The 18,134-nt window shown below is 36.3% G+C and overlaps 1 protein-coding gene across 5 annotated transcripts; it reads left to right on the top strand.

The window, feature by feature from the left end:
• Window positions 1-13,637: 13,637 nt before the first annotated feature.
• LOC122281444 (chitin-inducible gibberellin-responsive protein 1-like) lies at window positions 13,638-17,863 on the top strand. 5 transcript variants are annotated; one of them, XM_043092923.1, is made up of 2 exons: window positions 13,638-13,808; window positions 15,391-17,863. In XM_043092923.1, the coding sequence occupies exon 2, from the start codon at window positions 15,486-15,488 to the stop codon at window positions 17,223-17,225; it is 1,740 nt and encodes a 579-aa protein (XP_042948857.1). In that variant the 5' UTR covers window positions 13,638-13,808; window positions 15,391-15,485; the 3' UTR covers window positions 17,226-17,863. The 5 variants fall into 5 exon arrangements, with proteins under 5 accessions (XP_042948857.1, XP_042948854.1, XP_042948856.1 ...); XM_043092920.1 differs by having other exon boundaries at window positions 15,323-17,863; XM_043092922.1 differs by having other exon boundaries at window positions 13,638-13,825.
• The last annotated feature ends 271 nt before the right edge of the window (window positions 17,864-18,134 follow it).

Genomic DNA, 18,134 nt, shown 5'->3' with positions numbered 1-18,134 from the left:
ATCTTGCCAGAATCTCTTCTACGCACCTCCTCATCCAGGATAAAATCTCTTACATTGAGAAACTTCAACTTTGACTTCTTTTCAGAATTACTCATAGCCATTCTCATGACCTCCCAACCTTTTGACCACAACGCCAAATGCTATTGGGCAACAATAGTACCTTCTGCCTTATCTGAAATTGAACCGTTTCTTCACCTCAAATCTGACAAAATTTGAAGCCTTACTTCCTGACACTGCTTTAATGAATTTACCGTAGAAATGAATAGTACCTCACTAAGTCAGTTCCCAGGAAAGATTGGAGGGTCACAATGGACACACTTAAAATTTCCAATCTCCTAGACAGAACCTCCTTAGACTGTACGTATCCACACTACCACACCAAAGCTTCATCTGCACTTTGTTACTTGCAACTGGCTTTTCAAAGAAAGCCACAACGAGATCCGATGCGGTTCTTCTCTTAATAACAATATGCTCCATGAGTTGTATGACTGCCAAAACCTGCTGATATAACAAGTTAATCAGCATCGTCCAATGATCTGAAATTTGCTCCATCAAATTTCACGATCCCAACTGGCTTAAATTAAGCCCAAAACCAATGAGTCCATCATGACTCCAACTGGCTACGATCAAGCCCACAACTGATCTGCAACACGTGGACGGTTCAGATCAAATGTACCGATGGTGAATCTCAACATTCCCACCGTACCGATGAGTCCAAAATGATCCAAATAGTTTGCCACCACTATTTGATCATCGCGATGGAACTCCAACTAGCTACGATCAAGCCCAAAATGATCTGCAACACCTCGACAGTTCAGATCGACTGTACCGATGGCGAATCTCAACATTCCCACCGTACAGATGAGTCCGGAATGATCCAAATAGTTTGCCATCACTATTTGATCATCGCGATGAAACTCCAACTGGCTACGATCAAGCCCAAAATGATCTGCAACACCTCGACAGTTTAGATCGACTGTACCGATGGCGAATCTCAACATTCCCACCGTACGGATGGGTCCGGAATGATCCAAATAGTTTGCCACCACTATTTGATCATCGCGACGGAACTCCAACTGGCTACGATCAAGCCCAACATGATCTGCAACACCTCGACAGTTTAGATCGATAGTACCGATGGCGAATTTCCACATTTCCACCGTACAGATGAGTTCGAAATGATCCAAATAGTTTGTCAACACTATTTGATCATCACAATTGAACTCCAACCGGCGTAGATCTAGTCCAAAATGATCTGCAACACATCGACAGTTCAGATAGACAGTACTGATGGCGAATCTCAACATTCCCACCGTACGGATGAGTCCAGAATAATCCAAATAGTTGGAAAGTACTATTTGATCGTTGAAATCGGACTCCGGATGGCTTAGATCTAGCCCAACAAAGATCTGAAAATCGGACGGTCCAGATCTCTTTGGCGCGTGTACCACACGCGCCGCAGTAGGGCGTCTGAGGCGCGTCTCGCGCGTGGACACCACGCGCCACAGTAGCTTGTGCACGTGGGGAGCGCATGAGGCGCGTGGCAGTTACGCGCCGAGCCTCTGTAGGGTGCGTGGGGGCGCGTGAGCGCGTGCCCTGCACGCGTCTTCAACCCCAGCCGCGCGTGAGGGCACGTGGACGCGTGTCCCTCACGCGTCTTCATCATCTGTCGCGCGTGGGGGCGCGTGAGGTCGTGTGTTCCACGCGTCTTCTTCCTCCAGCCGCGCGTGGGGGCGCGTGGCGCGTGTATCCCACTTCGTCTTCTTCCTCCAGTGCGGCTGAGGCGCGTGCATCGCACTCTCCGACTTCCAGGGGCGCGTACGGGCTCCTCCGACATCCGTTTTCGACGCCGTTTGCGGCTACGGATCCGTCTTGACGAGAGGAACATTGTGGTGTAATCAAAAGTTAATTTTGATCAACTGTAATTTTCTAGGTAGCACGAACCGAAGCTCTGATACCATTTGTAGCGCCTCTGGCCGCCCAGAAATCACACCCACAATAGATAGAGACAATATTTAAGTGGTTCGTCCACTGAAGCGGAAATTCAATTTTTCAATATGTTTGTACAATTTTACAAACACTCACAACATCTCTCTATCTCTCTCAAATGGCCTCCGTTCTGGGTTTCCCCAGAACCCAAATTTCGCCCCAAGCCTCTGTCCGATCTCTCACCTCAGTGAGGATGATCTTTCTGCAACTGAACTCTCTCCTATTTATAGGAGGAGTTCTCCTCAAACGGTTGCCAAATTCGGTGCAGCAAATTGCTGCTAAAATTATGGGATGAGTTGTCTGTGGGAGGCGCCTAACATTGTCAAGGGAGAATGGGTGGCCTAATAAGCCAAAGCACCTTACGGTGCATGTGCAAATTAGACCACTTGGGTGGCTCTCAACAGACAATGGTAGAGCTCGATTCAAAAGTTGATGAAGACCCAAACAATAATCTCTCTCTGTCCTTAAAATTTCTTTATTGACGTTCATTTTTGTTATCTTTCTCTCTTAATGATTTTGTTATCTTCTTTTTACCAATTATTTCTTTTCTTAATTTTGTGTCAATGAGTTCGAGTTATTAATTTTGGGGATTGACGGGAAGTCCTAATTAGTATGCACATTAATTTTCTAATCTCATCTTGTGTTTTTTGGAGTCTTTTCAAAACAACTCTTGTAAAACAACTGTGGAGTTTCTTACCAAATTAAAAGAATTAAAAAAAAAAAAACACTCTTGATCCTTTTCTCTTGGATAATAACGATGTATTCTAGTCTTTAGTCAATAGGATAATGACAGTGGAAAATAACTGAGTATTTGACAATAGTTTGTTGAGAACAATTTAGTAGTTCATTCGGGAATTCTTTATCTGAAATTTCTTTTGTATTTGATTGCTTACTATTTCTCACTTTGATGGACTCTAAATTGAAGGTGCTAATGCTTAAGAAGTTCTAGATTATAGCTTTATCTTAAGCTTCTTTTGGTGAGATTTTTATTGTCGGGGTCATGGCAGAACGCGACTTTTGTAGTTTTTATACTTGGTTGTGGCGTGGAAAGTAATGTCGTATTGGGCGCAAGGATTGATGGTGGTGCAAAGAGATGCCTGAGAGCTTGGAAATGAAGATGGAATGAACCCGAGAGAATGGAGATACCGATTTCTATGTAGTGCTTGTGGTGATCCTGTGTGGTGAGGTGTAACATATTTATTATGTTTCAGTCTACGTGTCACCTAATGGAGGGCTGTTATTCAGACTTTACTAGACAGACCACTCCACAACGGAATTGCTTATATATACATATAATTTTATGCATAATATTGTATGAACTTGGAGTCAATCTTATTTTTTAATTAAAATTTTTGTGATTTTAATAGTTAATACGACAACATGTATACTGGGGATGAAAATCGATGTCGTCAGTGCGATTTTGATTCAAAACCGACGTTGTATTGACGACTTTTGGAGAGGCTCAGAATTGACCAAACCAATCGATTAAGGGGAAGAAAATTAACAGCCTCCGTCTCAACGTGAGTTGATGCGGTTCATTGATCTGCCATCGATATCTCTATGAAAGAGGAGGGGAGCAATAGAATGTGCAGTTGGACCTACAGAGGGAATAAGAAGAATGAGAGTTTATTAATTTTTAAGCCAAACAAAGCCGTTTCACATCTTTTTATTTTTATTTTTATAAAACTCATAACTAAAACAATGCACCGTTTATATATGTATAATATATATATATAATCGACTGGTTTGGCAATTTAGGTTTGGTTCATACCGAAACCAAACCTGCTAGCATCGGTATTTTTAATTTTATACTGTCGGCCGATCGGTTCTTTGTCGATTTCAGCCAGCTCATGATTTCGATGATCAGTCCGCATTGGCAACGATCCATCCCGTCGATTTCTATACAGCCCTAATGTATAATTATGTGCATAAAATTATAAGTATAAATATTGTTTTTCTTGTTGAAGTACCAATGTATCTCCTCTGGCCTTATTTATTTTATCTTGGGTGTGGATAAGATGATAATATTAAAAACCTGTTAAAATCTATCAGAACGCATGTTTTCATTGATGGGGAGATCACGACGGATTGCAAACTTTCGTTAAAAACTGATGCATTCTAATTACACGTAATGATTACACGTAACGATAAGTATCTATCAGAATGCATATATTATTTTTTTTTCTTGGAGTTGGAGGTACGGTGTCGCATTCTAATTACACGCGAGGATATCAGCACTATATATTCTATTTAATCTTGCCGACCGGAGAAAACGATGTTTTTTGGGTTGGGAAATCATCTGTTTATTTCATTGAAAATGCAAGCATAACTTTAATATATAATTGGCTAAAAATAAGTACGTTTTTAGCCTTTTTATTATTATTTATTTTTATAAGGTACGTACGCTTGGCTTGTTCTAAATAGATGCTATTGTCAAAGAGCAGATCATGAAGATACCCACCTGCCCCAAAATCCATGGTCACTACGTCGTGGAGGTCAAGTCGGATTGAATAATACAAAACAACAAATATATAAAGTAAAGTAATGGATTAAAAAAAAAAAAAAAAATCTGAAAGCATATGGAGGGTCTTGAAAGAAGGTAAAGGCAGAATGTTTGACGGGAAAACCAAAGAAAGGTTCGAGAAATCTCAAATCACAACCAAATGCTTAAATTCAAGCATCTGGCCGCCTTCAATGCAAAAAGTAAACGCCGTATATACAGGCCCGGAAAATGTTTTGGTGATGGTTTGCCTTTGAAAATGATAAAAATAAAAATAAATGTTGGGATCATCAAACACTTTCACTTTACCAAAACAGAGGCATAAAAAGCAGGGAAACCTTTGATTAATCAAATTGCTAGAACAGTCAAAGTGAGCCCAAACTAAAGCTTGAAAAGTGCCTTTGGATGCCTAGAAAACGGTAGTGTCTGTCCCCACTCCCAGCCTACGACGATTGGAAATAAAAGCATGAAATTTTCCACCCACTTGGGGTCTGTTTTGGTTTTACTAATCAATCACCAATGCCTAGGCTTGAGAGAGTGGGTGAGCTTTTTTACTCTTGTCTATCTCATGTTTATCCACTGCTTTTTCTGTTGCCCCCAAAACCACGGTACCCACCACTTGCATTTATATATAGTATTGCTACTCGTACCTTCTGGTTTATAACATTATTGTGGCACATAGTATATTTAATCTCAAACGTGCTTCTAGCGTGCAAGGCATGGATCAGTGGATTGCCATGAATAAGGTACCATTCTCCAACTTTGAGATCATGCATCAGAAATTTTACTCCATCTCATTCATATATATATATATGGGCCATTGAATGTGCTCATGTTTATCTTGGATGCAAAGATAGTATGAATGATGGCATGAGGTTGAAGCAAGCTGCTGCCTCGCCTCTTTCCCCGCCACCGGGTCCATGCATGTGATCATGTACACATGCTGGAGCATGTGCATTTGTTCTCTGGACACATTCATCCCAACTCGGGGGATCATGATTCTATATATAGGGTATATATCCACCTCCCAGCCCCAACGATTGTGGGGGGACTGATTAAAGAAGAGTTATAAGTCATCAATTGGTTGTATTTATGCTTATAAAAAGTAGGTAGAACATGTAACGTCGAGAGTTCGTGTTTTGACTAAAAGAAAGATTAATACCTTAAGTAGTGGACATTGAGATCGATCTCATCAATATATCGTGGGTGTATCAAAATAGAAAAATCCATGGCAAGGGAAAACAAATTAATATGTTAAATATTTCAATTCCATATCAATTATAACAAAAACTATGCTATATAACGTGAAAAAAAAAAATATAACAAAATGCTAGTCTTTAATTAGTGTGTAAACACGTTATTTACACACTAATTAATGAGTACGTACCATTAAAAATTAAAACATAAATAAAATTTATTTATTTATTTATTAAAGGATGCGACAGACTTTTATATAATTGTGCGTTTATTATATTAGTAAATGAAAAATAATAGATACTTTCTAATAAAAATCACGTGTGTTTGAAGGGCTGGCTGGCTGGCCGGCATGGATCTGGTCCTAAGCCCCAATCAAATTGTTGTGGGCTTAAAAATAGTAAATACAGTGGTGGGCTTGGGTTTTGATATTATTAACTATTAAGAGAACAGAGTAGTAGGCCCAGTAATATCAAAAAGCGGACTAAAAAACAAAACATAAAAAGTCTCCTCTGACTCAGCAGTCAGCATTATCTTAATTAAGAATATTACTGGGCCATTGCCTTGGATGCTCCGGAGATTGCTGGTCGTAATCTCTCCTTCGGATTTATACTAAAAGTTGTAAAAATAATATCCGAAATCCAAATCCAGGTCCGAATTCAATGTAATAATATTAAATCAACTTCAACGGACATCCTTTGACCTCATGAATCATGAGTGCACTCTCAGCCTCAGGAACTGACCGTGAGGCACAATTTTGTTTACTCAAGACCAAGTTGCATTCTCTTTCTCTATACGACCAAATGTTGAATTCCAAACCGATTAAATTACTCCACAACATCTACGTCACGCATGATCGAGCTAGCCTGGTCAAAGGAATTATGTGCATTTTGTCAGGGTCAAAGGCCCTTGTCTGATTCCATCCTCATGACCTCCCCTCTGAGTCTCAGGTTGTCTGGTTGCGCGCAGAGGGACCCATCACGTAAATAATGTTAATTAATCGATCTGGTTCACACAGTATCATATAGGATCGTGAACGGAAAATTTTATATATTATATTATTATTTTATTTATATTTTATTAAGTAAAATATAACATATTTATTATTATTAAATAATTATTTATTATATACTTATTTATTATTAAATAATAATAAATACATTACATTATATATAATAAAATATAAATTAAATAATAATATGATATTTAATATTACTCATAATGAATATATAACGTTAACTGTGCATGATGAGTTTTTTAAAATCACGTGCGGATTATCCTAGGATCAGAAATTGATCAGATTGGATGGACATGACACACGATGCATTGATGATCATATGGATCGCCGTTGTTAAATAGCCTTTTGTCATGCACGTACCTTGCATTCCCACGTGACAATTGGGAATTGTTGTTTTCCCTCATGTCGACCAAAGCGCACGTGGATTTCTCAGGAACACGCTGTACATGTTACTCCTAATAACTTAGGACGGTGCTTGGTGGCTCCCGCTGGGAGTCAGGTAAAAAAATTTTTTAACTTTTTTGATTTTTTTTTAAAATTATTTTTTAATACTTTTAAACATTTTAAAAAAAATATAAAAAAATTATAATAATATTATAAAAAAATTACTTAATCATTAAAAAAAAATTAAAAAAAAATAAAATAAGATCAGCGGTGGCCCCCAACCACCAGCGGTGACCCTATCATTTTTCAATAACTTATAATAATATGAAGTACGTACGTACGCACGCATTCAAATGAAATCGCTGCGTCTAGTTGACCGTTAAGTTTCTATATATTGACTATTTATATAATTCTTGTTGAGAATTTATTAAAACAAGTGAGCTGATCAGATTAATTAGTCCTGTTATCTTAGACCAAAGAAAATTCACTTGGACGACTCAAGAGAAATAGAGAGGAGAAAAAATATATATCCAAAGTTATAAAAGAGCCATTATAAAATTGTACTATCTCTTAAATTTCAATTTTTAAAAATCTATCATCCAAATTAGATGTGGTTGTAAAGTTATTAACGTTTGTAATTTATTTATTTTTAAGTCAATTTTATATATCTTATTTTAATTAATGGAGTTTAATCTGTTATTATAAAAAAAATTAATCGATCCAATTCGATAAACTATATAATATATATATATATTTATTTAAGGTACATTAATCATACGTGTAGGCTTCATTTGCGTCCGAGAGTGATTTTTTTTTTATTCTTTTTTATAATTGAGGTTACATTTTTTCTTTGTGCATTAACTTCGTTCATATATATCAGCAATACCGTATATATTTTTTTTCTTTTTTAAATAGACTTTGCTGTTTATGGTATCTTTTGCAGATGTGATGGAGATGGGATTGAAAAAGGGGTACGTATATAGCGACTTGTCATGATCAGCTGGTGGGAGCGCGACTTTAAGGTTATAGCTGGATTCAATCGAGATGGCCTTGTGAATGAGGAAAGTTCATGGAAGTTCATGAATTGGAATTAAGCAATCGCGTATATATATAAACTGTACCACTTTATTTCATGAGATATGGTCATAAGCTTTATGCATGCTTAATTTGCATAATATCCAAAAAGCCAATGATTCGGACATGTTAATGATCTTCTTCTAGATGCGATCAAACATTAATATTCCTAAAGGAGAACCCATTTTCGTATATATTCTAATCTCTAGGGGCGTGTTCTTTAGTTTTCCTTCTCCTAAATATCTACCGGATGATGATGACAAAAGCAAATAAAGAATTTTACACGGTACCATTCAACGCTTTTTTTTTTTTTTTTTTCTCGCAATTAATGATTAGAGAAAGGAAACATTAATGGAGTACTATTAATTATATATAGTAAGATTATTCTTACTAGGGTCTGCATTAATTTCATCGTTTAAGACGCGGCAAAGACTAATCATTTTATTGATATTTTCCTCGAATATATATATATATATATATATAGGAAATAATCATGAAGAAAGACTCCCACGATTTGGTTCACTCGATTTGATAGTTGCAACTTGAATTTTGTATTATTATCACGCTTTGCTTGGTCTTATATTTCCAAATTGCAAACGCCAGCTCGAATGATGGATCTAGTCCATATTGGATGATTATAGCTACAATATAAGTTTGAAAAACCTTATTTATATAGTTTTAGTATACGTCAGTCCCACGCACAGCTTTTTAAAAAAGTAAATAAAATTGAGATGTAATTCCGAATTGAAGTTTCATTGCCAAAGACCCAAAAAATTAAAAAAAAAAAGTGTGACGATAGGGATGACGTTGGAGATCATGAATTTTTGTTTGGAGTAAGAGTAAAGTCTAAATAATAATGTTAGTCTTTAGATATCAACACCAAAGTCAAGTCCCGTTCGATGGTACATTAATGGCGCTGTTCGTATTGCGGTGGAGAACATCTTGGTAATGCCGGTTCTGTTGGCCGGGATCTGGCCGTGTTCATATCAGGGTTCACCCCTTAATTTGTTGCCCACTTTTCCTTTTTGTTTTGGGATATCGTGTATTCCTGATCATCCCCTCATCTAAATTATAAATCCTGTTACTATTTGGCTGTCAAATCTCCCTTCTTCATATAATTTATATATATATATATATATTACTTAAAGAATAAGAAAATAATTTTAAATGTATTGATATATATTTTTTATGATTAAGAAACTGACTAAAAAAATGTAGAAAAAAAAAATTGGGTAATACACCCAGTGGTATGATGCAGGCGATATAGTAGTCACTTCTTATATTTTATAAATACAAAGAGATTATATAAAATAAATTTAATGATGTGGCTTCATAAAATTCGTTAAATATAAAAATAACTTTATAATCTGATATATCACATCAAATTATATCAATATGTGAATTTATTTTTATATAATTTTTTTATAACTAAAATATTTTCTATTTCTAAATCTCGTATTTTTTATATGTTGAGATGGGCACTCAATTATTTTGTTTAATCATAATTTCTCTCGGAATTTTAGTACATGAAGTGAAATATTTAATTTAAATAGGAAGTGAAGGGTAGGGTTAAGATCGAATAATTTCAAAATAAGTTTTAAAATTTGTTAATTAATTATTTAATAAATTAAAATTTTCTATTAAATAGTTTTTATAGCTAAATCTTCATTATTATAGTATAACTTGTCTTTTTAAAAAATATTGTGTACTTTACGTTTTCCTAATTTTTTTTTTTGAAAAGAAGAATTCATATTGATATTCATCTTAAAGCATTGAAGCTTGGATACAAGAAGGGATTCCTCCCATTACAATGCTCTCCTCAGAGAGTTTGAGTGCATCCTTAGCTAGTATATGAGCTACTGAATTGATGTTCCTTGGTATAAACTGCACAGACCACTCCCCCATCGAGTTGAGCTTGTGCTTGATGTCTTGAATGATCATTCCACCCGTGTTCCACTTGACTGTATCACAATTTATATCATCTATCACTACTTTAGCATCCCCCTCGAGAATGACTCTATCAATAAGCAATTGTTGGCACAAAGACACTGCTTTTAAAGCACCTAGAGCCTCTGCTACAACCGGGTCTGGAAAGGATTTCCTTTGATGTCTGAGAGTAGCTACCATCCCTCCTTTCCAATCTCTAATAATCACCCCAATACCAATTCTACTATTGGCCTTATCCACTGAGGCATCCCAGTTAGCTTTATAACATTGATCTGGAGGAGCAGACCAATTGGATTGAGATAAGGTAGTGGCCTCCTTTTTACCCCCTGATGTCTGGTTTGCTTCCTGGTAGTCCTTCACTTTTTGGTTGGCAGCCTTTACCAGCTCATTCGGGTCCATGAACCTGTTTTCAAACACAAAACTGTTCCTCCTCCTCCAAATCATATAAACTGTTTCAGCAAATACAGCAATACTGTGGTCATCCAGAACCTCAAACATGTCTTTACACAACTCTTTGAAAGGCACTTCCCTCACTTTCAGCTTCTGAAAGCAGAGAAGGTTATGGCCCCATATATCTTGGGCAGCACAGCAAGACCAGAGGGCATGAGTAACAGATTCTGATTCTGTCTCACAGATAGGACACAAGGGGGACTCTATGATTTTCCTCTGCACAAGCTTCTGATTAGTAGGCAAAGAGTCATGGCATGCCCTCCATAAGAGCATTCGAGTAGCACTTGGTACCATTATCTTCCAAAGCTTAGTCCAAAGTTCAGACTTCTGCCTAACTTGAGAGGTTTGCCCATTCTGTTCAGCTGACATCTCCCCTGCCAAGTAGTAAGCACTCCTGACCGTGAACCTTCCATCTTTTGCACACCTCCATATCATCTTGTCTTGGCTATTACTCACACTTACTGGTATTCTGCACACTACTTCCACACGTTTTCCTAATTATAGATTCAAAATTGTTGGATGATATTTCCCCATCAGTTGAATTCTATTTCTACCCTAAAATCATTCACATGACTCACACGCATGCCCTCCAAACTAGATTATTAAAAGAATAAAAAAATATATTTAAAATAAAATGACGATCGAAAATATAAAAAAAATGAGAACTAAAATTCTAAATTCATTCTATTTTTCTTTCTAAAAATTTATTTATATTTTTAATTTTTTAATAAGTCATGTAGTATTATATTGTGATACCATATGAATAAAAATAAATGAATGGTACAAAATAGGGGGTATAGTAGTATTTCTCTTTTCAAGAAATACTATAGTTAGATGATATCATGATATAAAAATAAATTCATAAATTGATATGATTTTATATGATAAATTATATTTATTTTATAATATAACATAATGTATTAATTTATAAATATACTTTTATAAAAAGAATTTGTAACTTAAATATTTTTCCACTTAATAATATTTCTTTTGATCGAAATGGCCTGGTCAAAGGAATCAAAAGGAGCAGAATTCTTATCTCCACGTGTCAGTGTATTAGGCCCAGTAGTGTCACTGCCGACTTATTATATTTGAAAAAAAAAAAACCCCATCTAGATTACTGTCTTGACTCATTAAGAGTCGGTGGTTTTTCTTATGGAAAAACATAAAAAAAATGTGAGTGATTTTTACCCATTATTAGCGGGTGAGTGGATAAAAATCACTCATATTATAATTGTAAAAACATAAGCATAATATTATATGTTTATATAGATTCATATTATTAAAAAAATACTCATATTATATTTGTTCAGATAGTTGAAGATGATATTTATATTTATATGCTTAAAAATTAGATGGATTTTAGAGAGAGACATGTTGTATGAGTCCAAAGCGTTTGATAATGTCACAAATATCACATGAATAAAATAAATACTATTTTAAATGTTGCATAGCTCAACATATACGTGTCTCTTTCCGAACTTCACCTAAAATTTCAACAAAAAATATCTAAAGATCTCAATCTATAAATTTAAAAGAATAGCCATATATATAAATGTAAATATATATATATATATATATATTGTGGGAGTGAAATCAACAGCCTATAATTTAGTTAAAAGATAAAATCAAAAATTAAGTTACGAGATAAAATAAAAAAGAGATAAAACAAGTTAACTTAGATTCTTAAGAGGAAAAACACATATTTCTAAAATGAAAGAGACTCAGACTTCTAAAAAGAAAAATCTTCATAAGATAAGATAGATTCAATCATTTCAAATAAATAAACTTCTATATAATAAAGAGATCCCTCGCAAATCGAATGAACTCTCTATAAACTCTTTAGGGAGACTCTCCATATAAACTTCTTACATTCAAACTCCACCACATATAGCAATTCTAAAGAATATTTTCTAAATTATTTCATTGTATTGTGTGATGTTTGAGTTATGAGAAATTGTAAAATTACCAATTATAATAAATTTCACCCTTAAACAACCCATGGACATAAGCGTTATGCCAACTCACGTAAATTCTTGTGTCTTTATTTATTTATTTTATTTGTTTATTTATTATGTATTTTATTGATGAATGTAAAGAACACAATATCGAAACTTAAATCATCATCATGACCAAGAATGATTATTTTATCCCTTCTGGTCTGTTGTGTAAATTAAGACATTAACATATATGTTCTTTGTTTGTACTCTCTTTGCCATTATAATTATGACCAAATACTAGAGTTTTTTAACTTTAACTTTTAGTTTATTATGACATTATTTAATATGATATTGTTGAGTTAAACTTGAATTTGAATAATTAATGACTTTAAATATGCTCCATATTTTACATGAAGAAATGATCAAATGAACATATTTGTTCAAATTAAATTATTGAGGTTTTAAAATGAATATTTATAATTCTTACCAACATAGTATTTATCCATTTATAAAATTTAGAAAGTTATTAATTTTTTTTTTTTAATTTCAATGTCTACTTCCTTAAATAATAATCGAAATTTAAAGAAAATTGTTTACCAAGAGTCAATACAGTTTGAAAATTTTAGAGAACCTTCGTCATTCTAGAGCACGAATCAGATTATATGATTTATTTATTAGCGCAAAACTAATTGTACATGATTTTAATATGGATATTAATATAACTTAAAAATGTATATATATATTTTATGGGATTTACAATTATTTTTTAACATTTTAAAATATTTAATATATTTTTAAAAAATTATAATATTATTAAAAAATATTTAATTAATTATTAAATAAAAAAAAGCACCCAGCATTTTCCTATTTTTAATTATTTTTACCAAAGCTCATCTTCCACGCACTTCAGAGAACCGCGTTTGATACCAACTAACAATATTTTAATGATAATAATAATAATAAATGCTGGGGAAAAGCGACGAATGTTCGACCCAGTCCTTGGGTGGAATTAACGTGTGGTCGGCGGGTTCAGCCGTTTACACCACGTGCGCCGGCTCCATCAGCGCGCGCCATACAATAAAGACCTGTAGGCTCTACTCGGTCCCTTGGGTCTCTCCGTTATCGTCAAGGTTCCCATTCAACGCATAACGTCAACTCCCTCTTGGCTTCCCTTCCTATAAATAGCATCCTTCCCTTCCGAAAACCAAACCTCGACTCCCAAGAACAATCGCCTGGGGAACTTCTAGCTTCACCAAAGCACAAGCGAACACCACCCAGATAATCGCTACTCTCTCGCACAAAGGAGTTTCAAGTAATTTACCAAATTTTGTATGTCTCGTGTCTTATGCTTTGTCTTTTTTCTGTTGTTATTGGTGTTGTTTTATTATATTATTATTTTCTGAGCATTGTTGTTGTTGTATTTGTTTGTAAAATGTTATGATTTTCTTTGGGCTGTGGGCGAAATGAACAAACTTGAGCCTGGTTTCTAGAGGGTGTGGGTACTATCTTTGATCGGTTCTAAAAACGCAAGGATAGTTGCATGTGGTGGATCTGTTTTAATACTGATTTCGAACACTTTATTGGCAAACAACCAAGGGGCTGGCAACTTTTTTGGTGTATTTGGTATGGTTTGGTGGTAAGATGAGAATTCTCATATTTTAGAGTGTTTGAGAGTTGGAATTAGAGTCTCAGTATAAAACCCCGTTTGATTAGATTCGGGGTTGATTGAATGAGTTGGCGGAAAATGCATAGCAATTTTAATTTTTTTTTAATGGGCTTTATGTTGAAATTAAATTATGGCTTCTATTTGTATTCTTCATTTATTTTTAATTATCTTTCGTTTCCCATCATGCAATTATCAGTTCACCCTGCTGACCCAGAAAAGCGTTTATGTCTGTTTCTGTGACCGTGTTTTAGGTTGAATCTGATTTTTAACTTGCTGTAAACACCATACAGTGAAGTTTGATACGAAATTCACCGCTGAAATTGTAACTTCAAAATATGATCATGATCTTGTAATTTTTGCGACCGGACGTTTCACCTTTTGTGGGGAATTAATTAATCAACTATTGAAGCTGTGCAGCAAAACTCTTCACGTATAGGGGAGTATGTCTGTTCTATTCATCGAATAACCTTTCCCGATCGAATCTTTTTGGTGGTCTTGGACTTTTAGTACATGATAATTCTTTGCTTCTTCCTGATCTGGGAGGTTCAATTTGTTTGTTTGTTTGTTTCTTTTATTTTTTATTTTTTATTTTTATTTTATTTTTTTATTGGCACTGGGTGACTAGGAATAGGGTCCTGAATAATCCTGGGGGTGCAGGCCATTGGTAAGGAGTTTCCCGCAAGTGCACCTTGGGTAATTCAAGGGGAAAATCCCCCATTCCGATGGCCTATAAAGGTTGTTTGCTCACAAGGAGATTTGAATTTTAGACCTGAGGAGAGCATACCCCAAGCCCAATGCCTTTACCACTTGAGTCAATCCTTAGGGGTTGGGAGGTTCAATTTGTTGGGGGCAGCTCCTTGTTGTTTTACAACTATATGTGTCATGACATCCCATAACTAATCATTCACTGCCGAGAACGTATTACAATGATAACTCTATTTTTGCAGCAGTTTAGCTTTGTTGTATATTATAATCTCTCTCTATCTCTCTGCGTGTGTCTTTCCCCCTGATTGCTCTCATGTGTAAACCCTCTTAAATTTGATTATGGTATGGGACTTTGTAGACTGATTGATTTTGATTTGGAAGGTAACTTCTATTTTGCTTTTTTAAAGATAAAATAAGACAATAACTTATCTGTTTTTCTTTGTTTGTTGTTTCAGTTTGATTATAATCTATAATCTTGAAGGTAAAAGACTTTGGGTCCTAAGTTGTTACGTGCTGATTGTAGTTCTTTGGAGAAGGGCCAAGGCTGATTCATTTCTGATCCACCAATTGGCAGTGAGAATTCTTATTACATAAATCACCTCATGCGAACCTCATAGCATGGACTCGCACCGGTTTTTTGGACTTGGAGTGACTGGTGCCGGCCTATCCTTCACATCATCTTATCCCACTGTTCCATCCGTACCTAATAGACTGCTTGGGTCCTTGAAATTTGATTTAGGGAACTCACCTGATTCACCCTTTTCAACTCAGTTTGACACCGATAGCCTCACAAATTTAAGTGAGAGCCAGGAGCAGCACAGTTCCACAGAAAATCTCTCAGGAGTAAGTGCTTCCTGTAACTCTTCATTAGAAACCAGCAGCTATTATCATCAGTTAAATCCTTCTCTGGACCGTCTTCGAGAAGATCAAAAGCTCTATCCTAGTCCGGCTTCTTTTATACGGGATGCAAATTGCAGCCAGAACATAAGACACGCTTTATTGAAATTAGAGACTGCTTTGATGGGGCCTGATGATGATGAAGCCACTACACAGGAAGTTAGCAGACCAGAGACACCAGACCGAAGATCTAGGTCATGGAGCCAGGAGCCACGGGGGGTACATGCATCTCAGTCTCAACTATCATTCGTATCTGGGCATATGCAGTCAGACAAAGTTGTTCATGGAGAAAAACGTCACAAATCAATGGATGAAGCATCTTTGCCGAGTTTCTCGCCAGGCAGTCTTAAGCAATTGCTGATTGCATCTGCTAAAGCTCTCTCTGAGAACAGGATGGATAATTTTGATAAATTGGTGGAAAAGGCTAGAGGTGCTGTGTCTATCACAGGAGAACCTATCCAGCGTCTTGGTGCTTACATGATAGAAGGGCTTGTGGCAAGAAAGGAAGCATCTGGCACCAACATTTATCGTGCCCTTAGGTGTAGAGAGCCTGAGAGTAAGGACTTGCTTTCATACATGCATATCCTGTATGAAATCTGCCCCTACTTGAAATTTGGTTACATGGCAGCCAATGGGGCCATTGCTGATGCATGTAGAAATGAGGATCACATCCACATCATAGATTTCCAGATTGCTCAAGGAGCCCAGTGGATGACTCTCCTTCAAGCACTTGCAGCGCGGCCCAGAGGGCCTCCCCATGTGCGAATTACTGGGATCGATGACCCTGTTTCCAAATATGCCCGTGGTGATGGGTTGGAGGCTGTAGGGAGACGGTTGGCAGCGATTTCTGAGAAATTTAACATCCCAGTTGAGTTTCATGGAGTGCCAGTTTTTGCTCCAGATGTCACGCCAGAAATACTTAATGTCAGGCCTGGGGAGGCTCTGGCTGTAAACTTTCCCCTGCAGCTCCACCACACTCCTGATGAGAGCGTAGATGTGAACAATCCAAGGGATGAGCTGCTGAGAATGGTAAAGTCACTGTCTCCCAAGGTAGTCACTTTGGTGGAGCAAGAATCAAACACAAACACAACCCCGTTCTTCCATAGGTTTGTAGAAACTCTAGACTTCTACTTGGCAATGTTTGAGTCTATCGATGTCACCCTTCCAAGAAACAGTAAAGACCGGGTAAATGTGGAGCAGCAATGTTTGGCGAGGGATATTGTGAACATAATTGCTTGCGAGGGGAAGGAGAGGGTGGAGCGCCATGAGCTCTTTGGCAAGTGGAAGTCTAGATTGACAATGGCCGGGTTCTGCCAATATCCATTAAGCTCTTATGTAAACTCTGTGATAGGGACCCTGCTGAGGTGTTATTCTGAACATTATACGCTAGTAGAGAGGGATGGGGCGATGCTGTTGGGCTGGAAAGACAGAAACCTGATATCGGCTTCTGCTTGGCAATGATAATAGCAGAGAAAGGTATAAGATGTAGCTGTAGAAAGGAACACTGTACTTTTTCCAGGCTTGTGATGCTGACATTACAGCATGCCGTAGAAGGTGGGGGATGCTATAGCATCAGCGGATGGGTGCGTTGAATAATCTTGTGCATCGTTGTCCAGATTTCCATCACTGTCTTTTGTTATGATATACAGTTTATTTATCATCGAGTTCTTTGATATAGATACTTCCTCACCTGTTTCAGTAGTATATTAGAGTTGTGTATATCCTTGTTGATGGGGGTTGAGAAACTTGTAACACGTGGCAAGCCAAGTTAATTCGTTATTGTTTGGTTAAAGCATAGTTTGTTGTTATGGAACAATGCTCATTTGTGGTGTTTTGTTATGTTAGGAAAATAGGAGTCTCATGCTAGTTATCCAATAAGCCACTGTTGGCTATATAGCTTGTATATGCAGTTCATTGAATGGGTAGCATTAGAATGTAGCTATACTCAGTCTCTTTGTGAGGTGCGACTCCTCTGTTCCTTGAGATGCCACGAGACTCCATTATTGGCAGCCTCTCGATGAAGAAGGCCAAACAGACCCTTTGTTCATAAACTGTAATTCAGGATTTTTCAAAATCTTTTTGGCGTATAAGTTTTGTTATGTCTTTTGCACTATATAATTGGCTGACATTCTTATAATTTACGTTCAAGCTGTTGTAAATATATGGTCTCCGAGCAATCTCTGCTATTTGTCTCTTCACATGTTACTTTTGCATACAAGTTTGAAGTTGCAGATTTTCCCAACTTCTTACCAATTTATTTGAGACGAACATCAAGATGAAAAACGTGCAACATTATTATTTCAATTTGTATGAGCAAAAGATGCAAACAATTCCTGCCAATTCATTTGACATGAAAATTATAAAAGAATT

Source organism: Carya illinoinensis, chromosome 11, assembly GCF_018687715.1.
Source record: "Carya illinoinensis cultivar Pawnee chromosome 11, C.illinoinensisPawnee_v1, whole genome shotgun sequence".
Lineage (NCBI taxonomy): Eukaryota > Viridiplantae > Streptophyta > Magnoliopsida > Fagales > Juglandaceae > Carya > Carya illinoinensis.
This window is presented reverse-complemented; position numbering and strand designations above follow the sequence as displayed.